The following is a 22,440-nucleotide window of genomic DNA, read 5'->3' as shown; positions in this document are numbered from 1 at the left end:
TCTTTGACAGCACAATTTTTAAAAACAAGTCTAATGCTGAAATAAGATTACTTGTTCTGGTTGTGTTCATTAAGTATTTAGCAACCTAATCAGCACATATTTTCCATGCTGTTGTTTCAATGCTGTTCTAGAACTCCTCTGGGGGAAGAACCAGGAAATTAACACGAAGCCATCATTTCAAACCCAATACGTAAAAAAGTCTGGTTTTTAAGATTGCACTTAAGCACTGAGAAATACAGATGCAGACCTCTGTGGTTCTGAAAGCCTGTTTATCTCAATCACCATTCCAGTTACACACCTGATGAAAGTGTAACTGTTTATCATTTCCAGCAGTACACAAGCATTGGCAGACACCTTACCTGGGCCCATTGCTGTCTTTCCTCTTGGCTGAAACACTGCTTTGTTCTGTTTTTGCACCTCTGTCCATACGCTCAGTGGCATTCCTCTCCACAATTTCTCCCTCATCCAGCGCCCTGTGCAAGCGGTAATTCACCATCTTCAAAACGATAAAGAGTGCTGCTATTACCGGGCAGTAGACAGCTACTATCATCATGGAAGAAGGAAGGGCCTTTCAAAAGAAGAGCAGAAGAAGAGTTAGTGAATACGAGGTCGAATGTCCATATGAATACATACAGCTACCTAGAGTTTAACAGTTTCCTTCATCCGGAAGATACTGAACTTACTAAAAATTAAAGTTAAAAAGCCATACACACACTATAAAGTCAAACCCTGCATTGAGATTATTAGAAGTCCAGCAAGATTTTAAAAAACACTGGACTACAAGATACCAAAGCACCAGAATAGCTTGCTAAGTAGACCAACCACTCATGTTTGAGAGCCAAATTTAAGTCTCATTCTCCTTCTCCGGAGACTATTGGAGCGTGGGACCAAGACTAGGCGATCTACAGCCAGCATGATTTTTATGTCACCATATTTTCAATTACTTTTTATGAGCAAGTAAGACGGAGAGATTTTAAGCATCTTCAAGACTAAGCTAAGCTCAGAGCGAGACTTTGTTTTAGGGCTAGCACATAACATCAATTCCATTTTTTGGAGAAATAAAGAAGTGAGTGACAGCATGGTGGATAGGAGTAAATTGCTCAACTACCCAAACTAGATGTTTTGACTTAGCTTGTCAGCTTCCAACAGCTACTCTTGCATGACGAGATATGGATCAGTCACAAAATGCTAACTTTCCCCTACCTGCATACAAAAGAGGTCTGTTTACATTCATGGCTCGTGCTTTGAAGCAGAAGCCCACATCAGCCTGCAAGACCACATGCTACAAGGCACATTTGTACTAGACCATTACATGCCCAAGGAAAGGCAGCCAATGCAGATTTTCTGAAGAGAACTTTTCAGCTGTGTCAGAGGTGGCCAAAAGCCATACAAATAACCTCAGTCCTAAATTCAACTTAGGAAATTCCACTTAAAATTAAGACTTCTCATACAGCTTTTGCTGAGACCCACAAGGCTTTTACAGATCAGTCACTTCAGCAGCAGATACTAAGCGCAGCCTGAGAGCTTTTCAAAAAGCGTTCAGAATACTAGTCAAACTCCAGTTTTTACTTCAAGGCTTTTACCTTTCTAATTTACCTTTTATTTGTATTTATACTTTTGCCACTTCATTTGCCCAGTCACTAAAAGAAATGAAGTATTAATTCTCAGACACCATCCACAAACACACCATTTTCCTCACAAAGGCAACACGAGGCTGGGTACTTAAATATTCTGCTACATCACTGTCCTTTACCCTGCTGCTAGTACAGTTTCACATCACATTCTGAACATTAAGTCTATATACAGACAAATGACAATAGGAATTGAACGGCATTTGTTACCCAGCATGAACATGAACTCAGCAGACAAGAAGAATGAGTAAACTGCCTTTTTAGACTCCTATTCTAAGGTTAAGTCCAGCTTGTTTCATACATCTCTTCACCCTCCCTATATAACCCTCAGCAATTGAGGGGCCTTTATGGTGATCAAAGGTCCATGCACATCCTGCAGAAAGGGAACATGACCAGAATGTAAGACAGAAAGCCCTCTACATCTTGCACCTTGAGCCAGTTTTCGTCACTTTTAACAGAGATGTGATTAAAACATTAATATTTCTACATATTCAGGAGAATGTCCTGAAAGAACTGGAAGTAATTTGAGCTGGGAGTTTAGCAAAAACACTGTTTGAAAAGATTTCTAAATACAAAATACTGTAGTAACAAAAGGGATAAAGGAATAAATATTTCTAAATACTGCATCTACTGTTGACTTCAGAACAAAACCAAACCCTAATCTGGCCGCTGACTTTCTGGCAGGAAGCAAAACCAATCAATCAACACAACATTTCTCAAACCAAGCAAGTATAAATAATTGAGTCTAGAATCTATCAGGAAGGAGGTTACTTATTACGATTTCTTTTCTTAAGGAGATCAAGTTTAACCCACATCCCATCCTCTAAAACAAGTCAACACCTAATACAGCATTTGAAAGGGGACAGGCAAACTAAGCTGGGGCATGCTAACTTAGGTTTTGCCTGCCATAGTTCATGCTGAGCTGGACAAGACCCTATGGATAGGGAAACATTCACTTACCAAACACCACCTCAGGAGAAGAAAGAGGAAACAAAGACACATAAAAAAGGCATCAATAAGCAACCAGGAGCCGCAACGATGCTAACGGCTTCCATAACCCCTGGAGCAACACAACAAGGGTTTCCTCCAGAAATGCAACGCTTCAGAGAGCTTCAGAGGCAGCTAGCTTTCTGCAAGCACGGGCAAGCCCATTAACTCTGGCAAAATGTTTAATCTTCCTGTACCTGCTAAGCCGTCCTCTACCAAATCACAAACACAAGTTCAATTGGCCTCTCCTTTACAAGTGCCCACTGTTCAGAAGCCATTTCTGCAATCAGCTTAACACTAGATGACCAAAGTTAGTCTGTAAGAGACAAGCCTATACTTTCTAACTATCTGGGGAGCTCTTAAATTTCTTTCCTCCTATCCATCAGCGGCAAGGTCACACACTATATCCAGTTTATCCTGTGAAATGTCAAATCTCCCATCCTGTTCTGCAAAGGAAAGCTTTGAGAACAATATACAAAGTGTGGAAAATGAACCCAACTTGCATCAAACCCAACAAAGAATTAAAGGGTGCTTTTTTCCTCACATCCCATTTCCACAGGACTGCAGAGAGCTAAAAATAAAACAATATAACAACTCAATATTTTTCATTCTTTGTATTTATTGGGACTTACTCCTCTCTGGATAGAATGTATATACTGGGAATAGAAGAAATTTGAGTGAAGTACGCTGGACATGCTATCTGATCATGGCTTAGTTAAGTCTCGCACTGTGGTACAGCAGCAGTACCCATGGTACCAGCAACTTCTCTGCATCCCAGCCTCAAGAGGTAGCGTTACCTCACCTCAGCCTAAACCACTGGTGCCTTCCCTGTTCTTCTTTGCCAAACTTATAAACATCCAGCTTCCATTTGGGGTCTTTCCTCCACAAGCCAATGCGACTTAAAGTGACATTATTGCACCAGGGGAGGTTTAGATCAGACATTAGGAAGAATTTCTTCATGGAGAGGGTGGCCAAGCACTGGCACAGGCTGCCCAGGGAAGTGGTGGAGGCCCCATCCCTGGTGGTATTTAAGAGACGTGTGGATGTGGCACTACGGGAGGTGATTTAGTGATGGCACTTGGTAGTGACAGTCAGTTGACAGTCGGCCCTGAGGATCCTGAAGATCCTTTCCAACCTAATATAACTGTAGTATAATTTAAGCTGTGTGTGACATTTTACCACATTTGATGAGACCAGTGTAACTGAGTATCCTATACAACAGGATCGTCAAGATTATAATAGGAATGCTTAAGTCCTACAAGTCTCCAGCTAGCTCTCATTGCAGTTGTTTTCATGAGAAATTTCACAAGCATTTTTACTGGGCCCAACACACTAAAATCCTCAGGTTATAACTAGTGAGTGCCTGCTAACAAGCTCTAGGTCTGTACCTGCAACAGTATTTCACAGAAACTCTCATTTTACTGCACATCACTAAGGACACTTTCATTGGCACCAGGAAAAAAACAGACAGCAAACAGCACCAGTCTCAACTGAAGCTGTTACAGGAGAAAAGAGAGCTAGACATGACCATACAAAAACTGCCTGCTTTAATTACATTCTGTTGAAAACATCAGCCATCCTGTGTTTGAACAAGTCAAGTAAAAAATTAGATAAACTCTAAGCTAAAAGTATTTCCCTGTACCTTAAAGTGAAGTCAAGTTCTGTCAAGAACATGGGGTGGGGAAGAAAGCAGCAGGGAAGACATCAACTTTCTAACACCTTTCCCTCAGCATTCACTTTCAAAATTTATACCTTTCAAGACAACTTATGAAATGCATACTAATATATGTGGATTCTTATCTCAAAAAAAAATAATCAGTTATTTCAAGACTGGTTACTTTGCCTTCATCTTTCCCCTATAAAAAACTATATACAGAAAGCAGAGAACTGCACTCCATTTTTACTGTCCTTTTCTAACGCACACATTACAAGGCATTATTTGGGTGTGATCTTGAACTAAAACTACAAGCCTGCTGTACTATCACCTCATTGTCAATGAAAAGCACGGTCCCACTCTCTGCAGCAGGCTACTCACTCCTACAGGTTTCTTTCTAGCTGGCTGTAACTGGCAACCAGTGGTCTACTGCTGCAGCTTTCTGAAACACCTGAGGTTTAATGCAAGGGTGGTAAAATTAGTTGATCAGATAAATAAGCAGCAATGAACAAAGTTAAGATGCAGCAATGCACAGTTATGAGGAGCAGGGCTGTCCTTTCTGGAAACAGCGGGCTGCAAAGCCATCTCAGCTGTACCACAGCACACCCTTTGTGGCAGAGTGGGTGGCAAACACCTGAGCACTCCTAGATTTCAGTCATCAACCTAGACTAGAAGAGAAGCCTCAGACCACCAGTCACAGGACTTTAAAAACACTCCCATTTAAACCGCAAAGGTGTCCATATCTTGAGTCACCGTTTCAAACACAGAAATGCCAGGACACAGAGGAAGTTCCACTTTATCGCAGGTTGTGCTGCACACTTATGAAGAATCACAGACAACTTTATGGATCTTCTCAAGAGACATCTAGCTTTAGCTAGACACTACAGACACAATGAAGTTTCCCAATTACTTTCAGAGTAGAGGTGTAAGTGTTAGCTGTTAAGAACATTCATAGGAATCTCTCTCAGTCCAAATCAGATTGGGAGTCCTTATATAAATGACATCAATCAAGTATTCATTTAACAATAATAGTTACCTTGTGAAATGCTCTGAAGTTCCAGCATTTTAAGGCCAGTATTTTACAGACACAATCATACTGGAGAAGACGAAAGATATTCCAGAAAGAGCAGATCTGGATCTGTCACCGTTTGTTTATGAACGGCCAGAACCCTTAAGAACTGCTGGTATCTGGAAGCACATTCACTTACAAGTTATCCAGTTTTTGACTGAAACTTGGAATGTACAAACAAGACTTGTAATAGCCAAGACAGTAGATGTAGCTTAGAACAACACGAGATACCAGGGGTTCTCATCATACACACAAGTACTTGAACTCTTCATTTAAGAAACAACACTTATCTCAGGAACTCCTCTAGAGAAGACCTTCACATGAAGCTACATTTGCATGACCTACTGCTATAGCTATGTACACAAGTCAGGAAATCAGAAGTCTATTAAGTGAACTCGTGTCTAAATGTGCCTGACTGAGAGACAAGCTCTGTAGGTACGAGCCCATCACCCCAAGCAAGGTACACTCCTGGCTCATCATCAGCCACTGGCGAAGTTCCCTGGGTGCGGGAGCCAAGACTTCGCCCCCTCCTGCACACGTGGTGGGGCTGGAAACAGCATTCCAACCGGGGAAGCCTCTGGCAGCCTCCTCCCCTCTCCTCCCCCTTGCAACACCGGTGCACAACATCAGCCTCTGGATTTAGGGCATCTTTTTCCAGCGCTACCGCTGTATTTTGCAACCCAGTTGTGCAGTTTCCTCATGTTGTGGCATATTTTCTCCTCCCAGCCTGAGCTTTGGATTCATCTAAAACCAGGGATTGGCTTTTATGACAGAAATGCAGAACAAGTGTAGCTGAGCCTGTTACTGAACGCAACTACCAAAGCAGGATACATTCAACTAGTCTAGAAAGCAATATTACTGTACGCATGCTGCCAAGCCACAGATCCAAGAGTACCCACTTGAGCAGCTTCACTCGGGCAGACACTTCTCCTCTACACCCTGATTCCTTCATTATCTACAGTCTTCCCAAAGCAGGTATAGACACACATGGAAAAGAAGAGCATCCTGATCTGTAATATGCATCTATGTGTCTGCTCTCCTTCACTGAGGGCACAGACCACAGACTTCCATGTGTCCAAGCTCAGAAGACAGACTGATCACAGAGCAAGGAAAATAGGCTAGCTGAATTTAACTGCTAATTCCTTCAACTGGTTAGCACCACGCATTAAACCCATCAGCCCTATGAGCACTGGCATATACAAGCCAAAAGACACACAGATACACGACAACTTGGTAACCACAACCACTACCAAATTCTATCCTGAAGATAGGGGACCAACCGATTGAATGCACAGATGAAAGATTACCAACGTTTGGTACAATAAACCAAATCTTTAAGCAACAAGCGCATCTGAATTACCACAGTCAAAAAAGATCACGTTCCGTTCCTGTTTGGCATTAAATAATATCTGGAAGAAGTGATTAGCTTCGCGTAAGGTGCGTTCAGTCTTGAGAACCAGTTACGGGCAAAATTCTGAAGGGATTCTACTGCCTTTGTTGCTACTTAAACAACTTCAAACTAACTACACTTACCGCTGCCCTCACGCATCACAGCAGCACTATGATCTTGGAATTCCTTACATGAGGTAGTTTTACACGGAATGTAAGACCTGCCAGCATTTTAAGTCTTTATATACACTTTATTTTTCAAACACACGGGGTTGTCTGCCAGCAACAAGTCATTTGAAGCTAGCTTAGAAACTCCCTCCTACACAGCAGTGAGCCACACTCAGAATTCAGATTACGATTACCTAAGACTTTTTAGCGAGTTCTGCTTATTTACGTATGTCCTACAGCAGTGCAACATTTACCCCATTTTATTCTGACAAGAAGTTAAGAGATGCTGAAGGACTAAGATGACCATCACTGTTCTGCCTGTTTAGTTTATGTCTAGACAACACTTAAACTGCAGAGGGTGGAAAGAGGGAAAACAGCCAAATATGATTCAATCTGCTTCAACTTGTGACTAATCTCCCTACTTTTTCTCAGGGAAGTTGGCACTTGTTGTTGCATCTTTAACTTGTCCAGAGCTATGAAGCAAGAGAATTTCTCTGACCTCAACAAAACCTGAAGCAGCTTGCTTTTGCTCATCTTTTCCCTGTACACAGGGAAAGAAACAAGTTTAAGCAAACACTGAAGTTTACCCCATAGTACGAGCAAGCGAAACCTAACTGCTGCTTCAAGAGCAGCAGGAGATCCAAACACTGGTCCAGATTTATCAGCTGATAGCAGACTGACATGTTATATAAATCAGACCCTCTTCAAAAGTCTCCCGTGCATGCAGCACATAGTTCACTTCACCTTTATAAGCAGCCTTCACAGCAAGGTAGTGCTAATTAAACCAACTATTCTGCCGAAATGGAAGAGCACTACTTCTGAAAAAGCTGCATTTGAGACCAAAAGGTCTCTCTTCTTCCCATCTTCAGCGGAACTCTGAGCAGATATAGACTCTCAGTTTTTATTGCGGGTGGATCTGCTTAGTGGAAAGTTTTATCTAGCTGTTGTCACATCAACTTTGGTTTTAAAAGCAGTTTGTCTCAGCCTGTGGTTTCCTTGCCAGCAGTCTGAAGTTTTCAAACAAAAAGCCTTGGAGCTACCTTTTCCAAGACACAGCAATATGAATTAAGAACTGCACAGGGCTGTAACCTCCCCTTCCACAGGAGCTAATTCTCAGCATTTCATATTCCAGTTTTAAATATTGCTTTTTCACAAAGCAAATACAAGACCCAAGAGCTCTAAATCTTCACAACTGCACTCATGCAGAGTTTTTCCTTTTACAAGGCAGTTTCTACTTTATGTTCTCAGAGCATCTGGACCTGGCCGACTTGCAAACTGCATTCTGTGTCACGCCCAGGACGGGTCACATCACACCTAGAATGATCACATTGTTCTACTGAGAAACCTGAAGTGAAATATTAGTACTTCGTAAATTACGTACAACACAGAATGGGCAGCAGAAAAGAGCCTCCTTCTGTCACAGCTGACTGTACCCTTCCTGAAGCTAAGTCCAAACACCAAGAGAACTCCTAGGTTTAAAGGTCAGCATTTTTAATTGCTGCGATCCAAGCGCCAGGTACATTCAATGCAAAATCTCCCAAACGGGCACAGTAAAGCCCAGAGGCAAGCAAAACGCCAAAGTACCATCTCATCAATAATACACGGCCCAGCGCCAGCACGCTACGTTACGGCCAAATAAACTTTCGGGTTACGGCCCCTAAAGCAGATCCCTGCCGGGCATCGAAGCCGGGGGGATAAAGAGCAGGGGGTAGCTGCCAGCCCAAAACGCTGGTGCTATCTGCCAGCTCGCACAGAAGCGGTGTTTTCTTGGGCTGCCTGCACCCATGCCACCCCCAGAGGCCGGGACGCAGGCGGAGGCGAGGTGCCACGGCAGAAGCCCGCTGCCCGCTGCCACCCCCCCGTGCGGCCCTGCCCGAGGCCCCCCGCGGGCCGGTCGGTGCGGGCGTGAGGCGGCGCTCACCATGTAGAGGGTGAAGGGGAAGCCGAGCAGGAAGAGCCACAGGTAGAGGTGCAGCGCGTTGACCCCGGCGCCCTGGTGCGGGTCCTGGTACCAGCCGCCGCTCAGCGCCGCCCACACGCCCTGGCGCAGGATCTGCAGCACCTGCGAGCCCATGGCGGCCCCGCTCCGCCCGGCCGGCCCCGCTCTATCCGCCCTGCGAGCCCGGGCAGAGCCGCGCACCGCCCGCGCTCCGCGACAGCCCGCACGGCCGCAAGCGCCGCCGCCGCCTCCCCAGCAACGCCGCCGCCATCTTATGTCCGGGCCCCGGGCCGCCCGCCCGCCCCCGCGCCGCCGGCAGCCCGGCAGCCCTTGCGGCGGGGGGCGCACCGCGCCTGCGCGGAGCCTCACACAGCGCCCCCCGGCGGCGCGGAGGGGAGGGGGGGGAGCGGGGCGGGAGGCGGCGCGGCCGCTGTCAGCAGGCGGGGGGACGGTGTGGAACGAGGCCGGCTGGAAAAGGCCTTCGGGATCGCCGTGTCCGACGGCGGACAGTTGGTTCTCTAGAATTACAGGAAGATAACCACCTCTCCCTTCTCAGAGCACTTCCATTTCCTGTCAATACCAGACCTTACCAAGCACCTTGAGTGCCTTGTCCCAGCCCCAGGGCTCCTTTTACTGTTTCCAACACACACAAAATCAGAGTTGGGCCCTCAATGGTCACTGCGTCCCAGCTCCTGAAGCTTTCCCCCTAAACAAGCACATCCCCAAAGCCCTGCATCAGGTGGAAAGACAGATAAGGGAAGAGGTTTTGAGAGCACTGTCAAGCACCTTACAACCTACAGATACATAATGCTGAAGATCCTTCATTAAACGACTTGATTCCAGTCATATTTTGGGAAAACTAGCTTTGAGGGTACATCATTATACCGTCACTGCTGTGGCAGAAGGAGCCCACCCAGGTTCTGTCCCATACCCCACTCAGCCTCTCTCCCCTCCAACAGGTATAAGGCCGGGAGCTCATCACCTTCTGGGCTTGTGCTGAGGAGGAATTGCAGTGCGAAAACACCCAAACACCCAGTCATGACTCACCGTGAGCACACATTTGGACCTGTGTTTTCAGGAGACTGTGCTACTGGCACAGCCCGTGTTTTCCTCCCCAACAGTTAGCTAACCAATGGCAGCATCTGGCTATTCTTGGAAAACCAGAAGATAGAAGTGACTGACTCAAAACAGATGTAGTTGATCTATTTTTTTGTTTGTTTGTTTGTCTCCCCAGCAGGAAAGTAGGCAGAAGGGGTGGACGCAAAACCCCCAACCATATCGGTTCTCTTCCCCGTTATAAACAAACAATTTTGATCTTTTTTATTCAAACATTGTATTTCTGAATAAGTGACTGCTCATGGTATTTTGCAAAGGAACTTTTTTTTTTTTTTAAACTCTGTCAAATGGTGTGGAAATCTGAAAGGAAAAAAGGATATAAAGGGGGATGAAAAAACAAGAACCAGAAAAACCCACAGAGGACTGTCATGGGTGAGGAGAAGGTATTCCCTCTGTTGGGAATAAAGCCAATTGTGACAAACATCATTTACAGTAGACTCAGAAGAAAACAGAACTATGAAGCCTATATTTCAATGACATCATTTGCCAAAATACCTTTTAGAATCACAAACACAGCTGTTGGAAGATGAAGTTCTTAGGATGTGTTACCCATAAATACACTGCGATAATGTAACCATCAGGATTACGAGGCGTTAGTTCTTCCAGCTGCTGTTTCAGTAACGTTACATAAAAGCTGTTCACCTTCTCCACAGAAAGGAGGAAAGAGGGATAACGTTCATTAATAATGTGTCTGAAGGCTGCGCTAAATGCTGTAAAAACCTTTATGCTTCTCTTTAGGAGCCATTGATTGAATCTGGAGAGACTAGCCTCAGCCTTACAGTAATGATTCGCGTTAAACAGTATTCCTGTGTGAGAAGATGGAATTCCCTAACCCCGCTCCTAGAATATTACTGGTTCTACCCTGATCCACAGCAGCATAACCTAGTTTAATACAGACAGCCCTGTTCAAGAGAACTGGATCCTGGGAATATTTAGTCTGAGTCCAGTAAAATAAGCAAGAGAATCTGACATGCTTGAGAGGACAATTAAATTTCATTGTTTAGCCACTTAAATGCGGGCAGGCTGAAAACATTAAGACACAGGATGGGAAATAATATTATTGGAATCCATCCATGCCTGAAGGTAAAACTGATAATGAGGCCAGATGTAGGCATCATTAACAAAGTAAGAAAAAAATCATGACTAGCTTTTAAGAGAAACAAACAAACAAACTGTATCTTGCAACAGCAGTAGACTCAGTCTATGCATTGAATCTCTGCAATCCAGTAAATAACTGGCTTGTCTTCTGTACTCTGCTTTAGCCTTACAATACTTTAGGACGATGGATATTACTCCCTGTACAAGAAAAAGAATGTACTCTAGGAAAATTAGAACTCAACGTTGGTGAAGAGCGCGTGAGTTTTAGATAAAATATTTAAAAGGGGGCATTAAGTCAGATGACTGGAGAGCAACCTATTTTTTCTCGAGCATTTCTTTTATAATTTAGTATGCCAAGACTGAGGTAAAGAAGTCATTTTGCTGCATAAGCCAGCGTTACACAGGAGGAGGATGACTCAAAACTGCAACTGTTATTTTGGCCAGATAATAATCCAGTTTCCTCACATTCTCAGTATATGTACACAGTCAAGTGCCCTCCTAACAAATGCAGCCTATTTCAAAGACTTCTGGAGCAAATGGATATTATTGGTTCTCTTTTCATATGCCATCATGATACAGATGTGGCTGTTCAGATTTGGCCAAGGAAGAATGATCATATTAATTATATTAATCATTAATCATTTGCAGCAATGTTTTTCTTTACTTCAGGCCACACCCCAGTGGATTGAAAGGGCATTTGCAATGTCAGGTCAGTGCAATATGTGGTGCACAGTAGAACGTAGATTATACCAAATACTCAGATGAGGTGATGACAATTTCTTGACCAATCTTATAAATACACTTTTTTTCTTTTAATGTGTGATATTACTAGAATGGGAAGTTAATCAAGACTAACAAAACACTGAAACCTGCCACAGAAATACTTTGACGTGTTACCATTTCTAAGAATAATATCGCAGCATGCTGTGGACCATTAGTAGTACTTTAGTCTCTTTTACCTTTGCATTCAAGGAAGTTAAGCTTTACACTTTCCCACCACCAGACATCTTATGTGGAATACCCCAAATTATAACTTTAAAATTAGTTATCAAGACAATTCATAAGTTTTATGACAAGGTAGCTTAGATAATTAGGAGAAGAGGTGAAACCAAGTTAAAATTTTACCTAAATTGGGTGTAGTTTTTTTTATGTCCAGAAACAAGCTTATGATTGGCACTTCCTTGTAATTTTCATTGAAGTCATCATCACAGTTTGATACCAAGCTGTAAGTAGCTAATCAAACAATCAGCAGAAAATAAGAAAAACACTGATTTACTCACTTTGCAATTACGACAGTTGGTACTTCTAGTCTCCATGTTGGGCACAGTGTTTATTTTCAGATGAAGATTGACAAACTAGGCCTTTGTGGCTCATCACCAACTTTTATTTACTTCTCCCTATTGATTCCTTGTCTCAGGATCTATAGCTAGACAGCAATATTACAACCCCGACTTTCAGATCTTGCCGACACGTATGTCTTTCTGTTGATCAGACACAGTATCCAAAGCTACAATTCTGACAAAAAAAAAAAAAAAAATGAAAGAAGACAAAACTCAATTCACCATGTAATTCATCAGCCTAGGAGAGAAGGACATCTAACTTTTGATTTCTTAAAAAGCAATAGTTAAAAATATTTATTTGCTTCTTGGTCATTAGCTGTCTTTGCACAATTTTATGTCCTGACTTTATTTCCACCATTTGCCTGAAATTGCGACCTGGTTAGAACTGGGTTTATCTGAACCCAGAGTACCATCATAAATGGCAATAAAAGTGTTTTATCCTCTCATATGAGAAATAAGAAGTAGGCTTATTTACAAGGGTGATAGAAAGCACAAAGTCATTCTACAATACTATTTGTTAAGCTGGTTTCACTGTAAGATAGTTTTCTTATAAAATCTGTCAGGAGTTTTTTTTCTAGATTTGTTCTTATTTATAGTAGAATAGTTTTCACCAACTGCAAGGCTTCACGGGGCACATTGCCATTATGTTTACATCTAATAGCAGCTTATCTGCTATTTTCACAATTTTTAAACTTTAAGCAAGAGCCAGATCCTTTCACAGACCATACTCCCTCCCGAGCAGCTCTGTTCCCCAGTTCAACAAAACCTTTTGTGAGAAGTCACACCGGATTCAGCCTTACAAAGGGATCACATTGCAATCAGTCCTGTACGCTACTCCAGCTCCCAACTGGAACATAGCCCCTTCAGAGACACCAGGAGAAGCACGCACATTCTCTAGCATTTCGGTGCAGATCAGGCAGGATTTACCAGCAGGAAGGTTACGTACCAGGAGACCTCCTCTCCCTGCTGTGCTGGTAGGTTATTATTCACATCACAAAGTGCAGTCCCAGCTGCGTGCCAGGATACAGCCTGCACCCACCTGTATCATGGTCACTGTACAACACACCCTCCCAGACCCAGATGCCCCCTTCCAGGAGGCACCCTCTCCAGGCAGATATGGGCACAGATCACACCATTCCCTCTCCGTCAGGGTGGAAGAACACCCTTCTTCCCCTCAAATACCAAGAAAGTGGGGAAAAAAGGTGTCATTCCCCCCAACTACCTCTATGACTAATAGGGCTCTCTGTAGTATTTCACAGTGCTGCTTAGGGAGAGATCAATACAGCGAGTGGAGGATGCTAATTACTGGCCTGCAAACAGCTGAACCACAAAGCTCACTGTGCTATTAATCCTGTCCTTGCAGTTTGTCTCAGCTGCCTGCTGCACCTTTTGAGTATGTAAGCGCTTTTTGCACACTCTCTGAGCCCTGTGGTTTTCTCAAGACAAAATACACAGACCAAAGGGAGATTCTCCCCCAAAGAAGAGCTCTTATATCAGTTTTTGTTATCAGGGAGTGCTGAAAGGTGGAAAACATGTGAAACAGATCCACGCAGACCAAAAAGCTCCATAAGAGCTAAGAAAAAAAAAGAATTCTTACTAACTTGTTGATAGCGACCTTTTGTAACTTGCTACCAGAACAACACCATCTTCATCTCCACTCCTTTCTCCTTGTCAGCTAGAAATTCCCTCTATACACCTTTTCAGCAGCTAGGTGGGCCCCAGTCTCATTATGCTAACCTCTTCCAGCTGCTTCAACATGGTTGAAAAATCACTTTGAAAGGCTTAACACTTCCATTGCTAGAGACAGAGTGCAGTTTGAAGAGGAAATTTCTTCCTAATGATGGTTCTGGTAGTGTTTCTTGCAAGAAAATTGTGGCAGCATCCACTTTCATATTACGGGATCTAATTCTGTGTACGTGTCCACGCAGAGATCACGCAGAGAAGTGTCATCAGTGTCCCAGTGACTGCAAGGTCTCTGTGAACAAAGAGGCATCTGCTAGCGTTACTGGTACAAGAATTGCCTAAAAATGCCATGGAGATGAAACATAATAAACAAGGCTAAAATTAGAAAATCCAAACACTAAGCTGACAGTATTTTAGCAGCATTTATACCACATTCTTTAAAGTACAGCACAGCGGTGCCTCACTGTAAGAAATTTCTCCCAAACAATGATTCATGATGCCACTGGGATAAAATTCTAATTAAGATCTTTGTTCGCAGTTAAAACTCTCTGTCTGAAGTACAAAGCTCTCATAGCATGAGGATGAGTCCAGCCAAGACCATTTTCTCCATTTAAAGGATTTCCTCTCTCTCATGGCTCTTTTTAGCTGTTTCTCTAAGAATGCTGCTCTTATAGAACTGGTGAGCCCCAGCCTAGGAGAGGGTTTCAGTTTTAAACCAATTGTCAGAAAGGGAAAATTTAAAAATAAAATGCCTACAAATTTTGGGCTAATGAAAAGAGATCAAAAGTAGGGCCCCCAAAGAGGCAGTGTGGGCAAAGTTTGGAGAACAGTCATAAAATGGCTGCCTTGTCAACTGGCATGTAACTTCATGTTATCCACAGCACGGATTATGTCTTGCACAGCTAACGGGCTAAAAATATGTGGACAGAGAACATGGGGTGGGGATATTATTGCAGTGAGCTATGGAGGAAGCCGTGACTTTGTGGTGAGGCCTGGGAAGAAGCTGAGCGTAACGTGCATTTGTAGGAGATGAGGATATCTGCAGAATGAGTGGCATTGCAAGGCAGAAATGTTGTAGGTTCATGTTATTAGGAACATAAGTCACAATTTCACTTGACTGGATTTCATACAAGTACAAGGGCCTGCTCAGGCAGGTTAGTTCCGAGGCCCTGATGCCTCGGCAGTTTCCCTGGATCTCTCTTCGATTTCAGCTTCATTCTGAATAAACAGAACACTAACTTTACATTTCTGTCTGATTTCAACGCCTTTACTAACTGCGTATGTAAGGCTCCTCAGTGAATACAGCCTTGTCTGAAGTGGAATATGGCAGTGACTGTGTGCTTTAGTAGGAGGTGTGAAGAATAATTTTGACATTCAAGACTATTGGAAACAGTATGTAATTCATTGCCTTGAGATGGAATGCGGCCATAGTTAACAACCTGAATCTGAGAAAAGAACTACAGGATCTCAGTCTGAAAGCCCTTTTGGAAGGTAGCATCTTTAGTCACACACCGCCTCATCACCAATATAGGTCAGCCTCCGAAGAAGCAGTGCCATTTTTTGAGCAACCAAGTTTAAATTCCCAGAGACGTCTTATGATTTATACTGGCATGAGATCTCAGCCGCATCACAAAATCTGCTCCTTCCTGTATTCTTCTTTCTGTTCTCTGGAGGTCTCCCAGATGAATATTGAGCAAGTCCAACCTGCTTAGTGTAGAAGATCTGATGAAATCATCCCCTGAGGTGTTGTGACTACTATTTTTGCATTTGCTTGAATTGGCAATGCCTGAAGGTACCAGTTGACAGATTTCAGAATGTGAAAATGATTAATCTGGGGGGGAGTGCCCTGAAACACTGCCACTTTATGGCAGTTCTAACGTAACCTGCATTCCAGCAACCCTTTAAAGAGCTATTTAAAAAGAAAACCCATCTGAGCTACCCAGTGAGCAGCATTCCATGAATCACTGAAGCACAGACCCAGGCTGTCCCAGACAGTCGTTCCTTTTTCTCTAGGCCACATTTTCACTAAGCACTAGCTTAGGGAAGCCATCATCCTACAGCCACACCGCTGCACAAACCAAATGAAATCAGGCATAAGTACAGCAGAGCGAGGCAAGCCTGAAGGAGGTGTGATGAGAGCTTTATTAGAGAGGACATATGGTTTTTAAAGAAAGGGTCTTTGGCAGCCAGCTGGAGGTGGCATAATTATTCATCAGGAAAACAACAGCAACTACAAAGATCTTCTCCCTCCCCTGCTGGCTGAATAGATTTGTTGCAGCCCTTCAGTGGGCAACTGGTTTTAACCTACCCTCCGTAAACAACATTTCAGATTAAGTTTATTTAGGAGGAAGCTCTTAGTGTCAAAGAAATCATATATACATATATAGAACATAAATATACACTCATTAAACTCGACTTCTTGCACCCCCTACTTTCAGACACAGTTTTTGGCTACAACCCAGCAAGATGATCCCTGTGAACACAGAGCACACGTACATGCTCGTGTGTGCTCGTGCACGTATGTAGATACAACACTTAGTTCCTTTGTAAAGGCGTTAATACTGCGAGCCTTTTCTTGGTACAGAGGAAAGCCAGTGGGATGAAACTCAGGCTATTCATTCCTCCTCTATATTTGTTTGTCACATGAGATTGTTCCCCGCTGTGTATCAAGTAGCAGTGGTGTTTACAGATCAGAGAACCGCAAGCAGGTTCATTCCAAGTCTTGGCCCGCCAAAGGGTTTTCCTACAAACACTACTTCTTGGTCCATCCCCACAAGAGACGCTGTGAGAGGGTGTATCTAAGAGGGAACAACCCTTGGCAGAGTTCCTTCCTGACCATTTGCTCAGGAATGAGGGATGCCCATCATGGAGCAGCTCATAAATCTTTTATGGCAAATTCCTAGGGATTTTCAGCCATCCAGAGGGATCTGTGTTTCCTGAGGCCACTTGTAGGGATGCCTTGTGCAGCTGCTAGGCTCTTGGCTCCAAGTTTGGCTCCAGAGCATTGTCCACATTAAAAGCATTAGCCTATTTATTTCCTTGGTGCGTTCTTTATCAGACCTTGGCATGGAAAGATATATTCAGCCCCCAGGGAAATCTTTGATGGATTTAGCATTGAAAATGAATAGGGAGAAAACTGTTAAAGAGCAAAGGAATTAGGCAGAGGTGTGTGATGCTGATGGCAGTTACTCATAAATTTCTGACCACATCTTCCTGGGAAACATATAACCTTTATCTGTTCATAGGCCTTCCCAGAATAGTGATGACTGCAAAATGGCCTGGAAACGCTTTTCTGGAGATAAACAATGGAAATGATCTAACATTAAAAATAACCCTAAAGGCGAAAAATCAGAAATGACTTTGAAACAAAGGAAGGGTGGAGTAAGCAACCCTTTTGGAGAGATTCATACCCTGCTTCATTAGGCTTATAGAACCCAGGAATGCCAGGGAAGGTTACATCAGAAATCTATAAGATATCTGCAAGTATGTTATAAAAAAAATAAATCTAAACTTTATAGGAATTAGTGAAGCTATTGCGAAATTTGTAGCAGTTAAAATTAGATTTTGAGTGATTTATCTTTTTGCCATTGTTTCAGCATGTGACATGACATGACAAGAGGAGGTTTTCTTGCAAACAGTATTTGAACCACAAAAAGCTATTTTGCAGTAGAGAATGTACTTCCAAGATTTAATTCAATACTGAGTGTTACACAAATCATATGAAAAACAGTCTTGCTGTGGTAACAGCACAATTAAGCACAGGTGGCCAAAGTATTTTGACTCTTGGACTGAATTTTGAATTTCTGGTACATGCTGCTGCTTCACAGTTTTGTTAGTACCAATGCAAATACATGCTTTCTTGTAAATCTATACATGGCATGTGATAGAAAATGAGCAGAACATTCTAAACTAAAAAAAAAAAAAAAAAAGAAAAAAGATGCCAGTCAAAGCTTCAGGCATAATTTTGCAAGCTAATAACTAAAAAGCATCTTTATTCACAGCTGTTATTTCTATTGACATCAGGAAACTGCAAACAAGTTTTTTTCTTGTTGTTTGTTTTTCTTTTTTTTTTTCTCCCACACAGAAGGTCTGTAGGATCTGCGTCTCACAAGTGAACAGTTCAGAGTTCATAATCATCCAGCTTTTCACTAGCCTCCCTAATGCGTCACGCCTGACAACAGATCTAAACAACACATACGTTCTCAAAACGGCTTCTTTGTGATTGGCAGGCCTGCTAGGAGTTGCTGTCAGATGCTATGCACATAGCTAATTGCATCTCCCGGTTCTGTGAAACCCATCATCTCATAAACTTTGAAACACATGCTTCGCATTGTCAGATTTGCTCATAAATACAACAGATAAATTGCAAGGGACTGAGTTTAATGGAGTGATGGAAGAACATCAGCTCCAGGCTAGAAGCATTTAGTAGGAGTGGGACTGATATATCCGGAAAATCCATCAAATTTAGTTAGTTAGATTGACCTTCAAGGAAATTATGTAGGAGGTGGCTGCACAGGCAGTGTGTGGCCTTGTGTAGTCTACAGGAAGAAGAGAGAGTGCATTACTGAGAGCTTATCCTTTATAACAACACCTCACTTCTTCTTCCTGCTGATAACATAGCAACTGCCATTCTCTTTGTTGTCTTTCTTTCTAACACTTCTATCCAAAATAAGGATAAAAGTGTGCTGAGAATTATTTGGTTGTTGTGGATATAAACCTGGGAACTGTCGTGTTCTCTGAATCAATTGGTAACAGAGCTGAGGATAAAAGCCAAAAGTCCTAGATGTGCATGTAGTTACATCTGAATTATGATTAATTCAAATTTAAAATGAAAACTAATTATCCTGCACAGTTTTTAAGGAAGATAAACAAGTTTACATCCCAAAAACGTGTCTCTTTTTTTCTCACCCTTACAGTACTATCACAATTTGTAACAGCACATGGAAGTCCCATAGACTAAAAAGGTTAAACTGGAAGGAAAACAGGAAAGAGATGAACTAAACTCCAATTTCAGAGGGTGAAAGGAGTTGTACTGAAGAGGAGCTGGAAGAAAAGTATGGTGAGAGAAGTAAGAAGTATGGACCATGGGAAGAGGTCTGCCAAGGAGGCACAGAGTGTTGAGGGGAGTCTTGTCTTCCCATCTTCCAAGCCTCCTGGTGGACCTAGATGAGGCTGGACTGAGTGGTGTCATTAGCAATAAAATGCAGGTAAGGAGAGTTTTAATGCTTCTGTTGCAGGCAGCCGTGAGCTCGATACACCCTTCTATATTCGATGCTATCCCCCCAGCAGGGCTCACTGCTGCGGATGCAGTCTGGGCCTGGCAACCTCCCCACAATGGGCAAGAGCTTGGCCAGACAAGGAGCCTGGAGCCTGTGTGTGCCGTGACTCACGCTGCCTCATTCCTCCAGGGTTACGCAACTTGCTTTTCTTTTTTTTTTTTTTTCCTCCATAGTAAGGTTTTCTTCCACATTCTTTCTGTGGTTTTGTTTCCCTTCAGTAAAAGTGCCCGCCTTTGTCATGATTTCACCCAAAGTGTGCAGGAAATTAAATAATGCAACCTGGCCGAGTACCAAGGGCCCATTTTCTCAAGGGGAACAGGAAAAGGTGATAATGGTTTCAGGAACTGGAAAACAAATATGTTCTATGAGGCCTGCAATTGTTTCATGTGAGTGAATAAAAACAATGAGCTTTGAGGCCTGAGGAAGCAGCGTGTGGCTCCAGCAGGACCAAAAATAGCTCGGCCAAGAATTTCTTCGTTGTTACCGCAGAATGGAAAAATAAAACCGCGTTTAACAGGCGGCATATGAGGCAGGGGACGAGATTGTTGCGATGCCGATGCGAAGCCTGGGCGGCCGGCGGGGCGCAGGCCGCAGGCGGGGCCCCAGCCCGGGCGGGGGCAGCACCACCGGCCCGCCGGGCCCCACCGGCCGCGGCTCCGCGGCGCCCCCCGGCGGCACTGCGCGGCGCCGGCCAAACGCCGCCACGCGAGGCCGCGGCTTCGGGCCGCGCTCGGGCCCAGGGCAGGCCCGGCCCCGGCCCAGTGCCCTGAGGGGGCGTGTGCGGGAAAGAGAAAATCTGACAGTTTAAGAATGGATGCCTTCTGCTAGGAACAGATAAAACAATTCATGTACTATTATTCAATAAAATTAATAATTTCTTACTGCTTTACTCAAATTCTTTGCTTGTGGTGAAGAAGCTACTACTCTGTACTAGAAAGGATAACTGAAAATGGGGAAATAAAATTTTTGTAGCTATCAAAATGGTCTCACTGTAACACATTTTACATATGCTTTCAAAAAAAAAATCGAGCAAATAGCATACTAGGTTTTCCTAAAGTTTATTATAAAATGGTGGATTCGGGTCAGATTTTTAATGCCACTAGGCACCTGTCCGCCATCCCAGGTAGGCGCTTGCTTGTGTTAGAGGCTTCAAGCCTTTCAGCCTTCCATAGCAGCACCATGGAATCTAACAAGAGTGGATACTGTTGTGAAGTAGTCTTTGCTGGCATGAATTTGAGGTGAATGCTTAAGCATTAAAGCTGTGAGTGAATTACATAGCTCATTCTATTGAGTCCTGGCTCATCTTTACCCCATTTGCCATTAGTTTGATGTAAGTTACAGAAAAATAGACATTATAAAAAAATAAGAACTGTAAAACCTTTTATTATGACCCTTTTTCAAATCCCTTCTTCCTTTAAAATTGTCTTAACTTGTTTTGAATAGAAGTGTCAAAGCTGACTTCAAAAAAGGTCTAATAATTACTTATCTATGCATAAACTGAAAATTCTAGAGTCTTAACTGAGACCTTTGGGAACAGACGCTGAGGCTCTCCACTTCCCTGTGCTACAAAATTCTAGATGCTACCACCAGCAGAGCAGGAAAACTTATGCCTGAGGAATATTCATGTGAAGAAAGCCTATCATACAGGGCCTTTCAATAGGCGTTCAGTTGGAGGCAAAATACAACACCATAAGAAATTAGGAGGCATGTATCCTTCAGGAGTTAATTTTGTTTAATATTATCTTTTGAAAACCACTCAGGTACCAATTAGAGTAAAAGGCACTCAGCAGTCTGCAGTCTGGGGCTGATTTGTGTAGGATACCTCCATGAATCATACTTCTCTCATATTTTACAAAAGCTTCAACTGTAAAGAGCTGCACAGTGCCTTTACAGTGTGCAGAACCAGAGCCCACTGATTAGGGAAAGAAAAAAAAAGTAAATAGATAAAGTAAATTAATTTTGGAATGTAAAGGTACATGCCTTGAGATAGCTGCGATAGTGTAACATGAAATTTGTGTTCAATGAGCTGATGTCTCTGGCCATCCATGGATCTGGTGCTGCCAGTACTAAGAGATGACATTTGAATAAAAACATTATGTGTCTTTCTGCCCACTTACTGAAAGATCAGAATAGAATTAGGTCCATTTCCATGTAAGTACAAGGAAATCCCCTTCCAGTTGCCTTATGAAATACTAAATGGATACAGAATCATATCTGAGCTTAGTCACTAGGTATAGGGTAGACACAATATACGAAAATGTAGACAGAAAATTTTCCAGTAAAGAGTGATACATTTTTTGAAAGAGGCTGCTCTGACTAATTCTTCTAAGAATTTAAACTGTGATTTCAAATAAAAGGAGAGAGCAGGCAAATGTAGCCTATTCCTGCAAAATAACATGAATAAAACCAGTTACTACTGCACTGACCTATCTGGTCTTATTTTAGATTGAATTGTTATTCTGAATAGTAAGTTAACTTACTGAATACACATGAAAGAAAAACAAAACAAAACAAAACATCAACATGAATAAACAAAAGGATTATTTTACTCCAAAGGAAAAGGCTATCTATTTTATCTCCATTACTTTGTAATGGAGATTTATTAGAGTTACGGTTTGAGTATAAAGTTATGATTTGGATATGAATACTGGTATCTCTAATGGATGTTGCAGGTCTTTGTATGTTGTAATGCTAAAGCACCATTAGAATTAGGAACAAAGTCTTCATCCATCTGCTATGGTTTGAGTTCACATGGAGGATTCTTCATTTTGTGTTGTGTTTCTGAAGCTATTCAAGGATGGCTTCAGCAACCTGAAAACTGGCCCATACACTTTGTTTGACAAACTTAAAACCTAAATAAAACCATGGGCTAGTTCATATCTTGGTTTTGATCTTGTTTTTGTTATTTCCAAACAAAACCTCACTGCCCTCACAAAGGAGACTTGGTCCTTCCTTGGGCTGAAGGCCTCAAGGGGAAGCCAAGGTGTCAGGGGCAGTGCTGGCATTGTGGTAGGAAGCTGAACATGCTGAGGGAGTGCTGAACCATATGCTGGTGGTGCCACTGAAGTGTATCATGCTGCTGCTTCA

At 42.8% G+C, this 22,440-nt stretch overlaps 1 protein-coding gene across 10 annotated transcripts in view; it reads right to left on the bottom strand.

Moving 5' to 3' along the window:
• The window catches only part of PCNX1 (pecanex 1), a 91,595-nt gene extending 79,213 nt beyond the window's left edge, over positions 1-12,382 (bottom strand). For 7 of the 10 annotated variants that reach the window (XM_013191211.3, XM_013191216.3, XM_013191247.3 and 4 more), the window contains exons 1-2: positions 8,820-9,146; positions 360-568 (exon numbers count right to left, since the gene is read on the bottom strand). In XM_013191211.3, the coding sequence (XP_013046665.1) occupies positions 360-568; positions 8,820-8,972 (362 nt within the window). In that variant the 5' untranslated portion in view covers positions 8,973-9,146. Of the gene's footprint in view, positions 1-359; positions 569-8,819; positions 9,148-12,331 lie in introns of those variants that run through there. The other 3 variants (XM_013191223.3, XM_048065081.2, XM_013191274.3) reach the window with 3 other exon arrangements.
• Positions 12,383-22,440: the final 10,058 nt, after the last annotated feature.

This window comes from Anser cygnoides, chromosome 5 (genome assembly GCF_040182565.1).
Source record: "Anser cygnoides isolate HZ-2024a breed goose chromosome 5, Taihu_goose_T2T_genome, whole genome shotgun sequence".
Classification (NCBI taxonomy): domain Eukaryota; kingdom Metazoa; phylum Chordata; class Aves; order Anseriformes; family Anatidae; genus Anser; species Anser cygnoides.
This window is presented reverse-complemented; position numbering and strand designations above follow the sequence as displayed.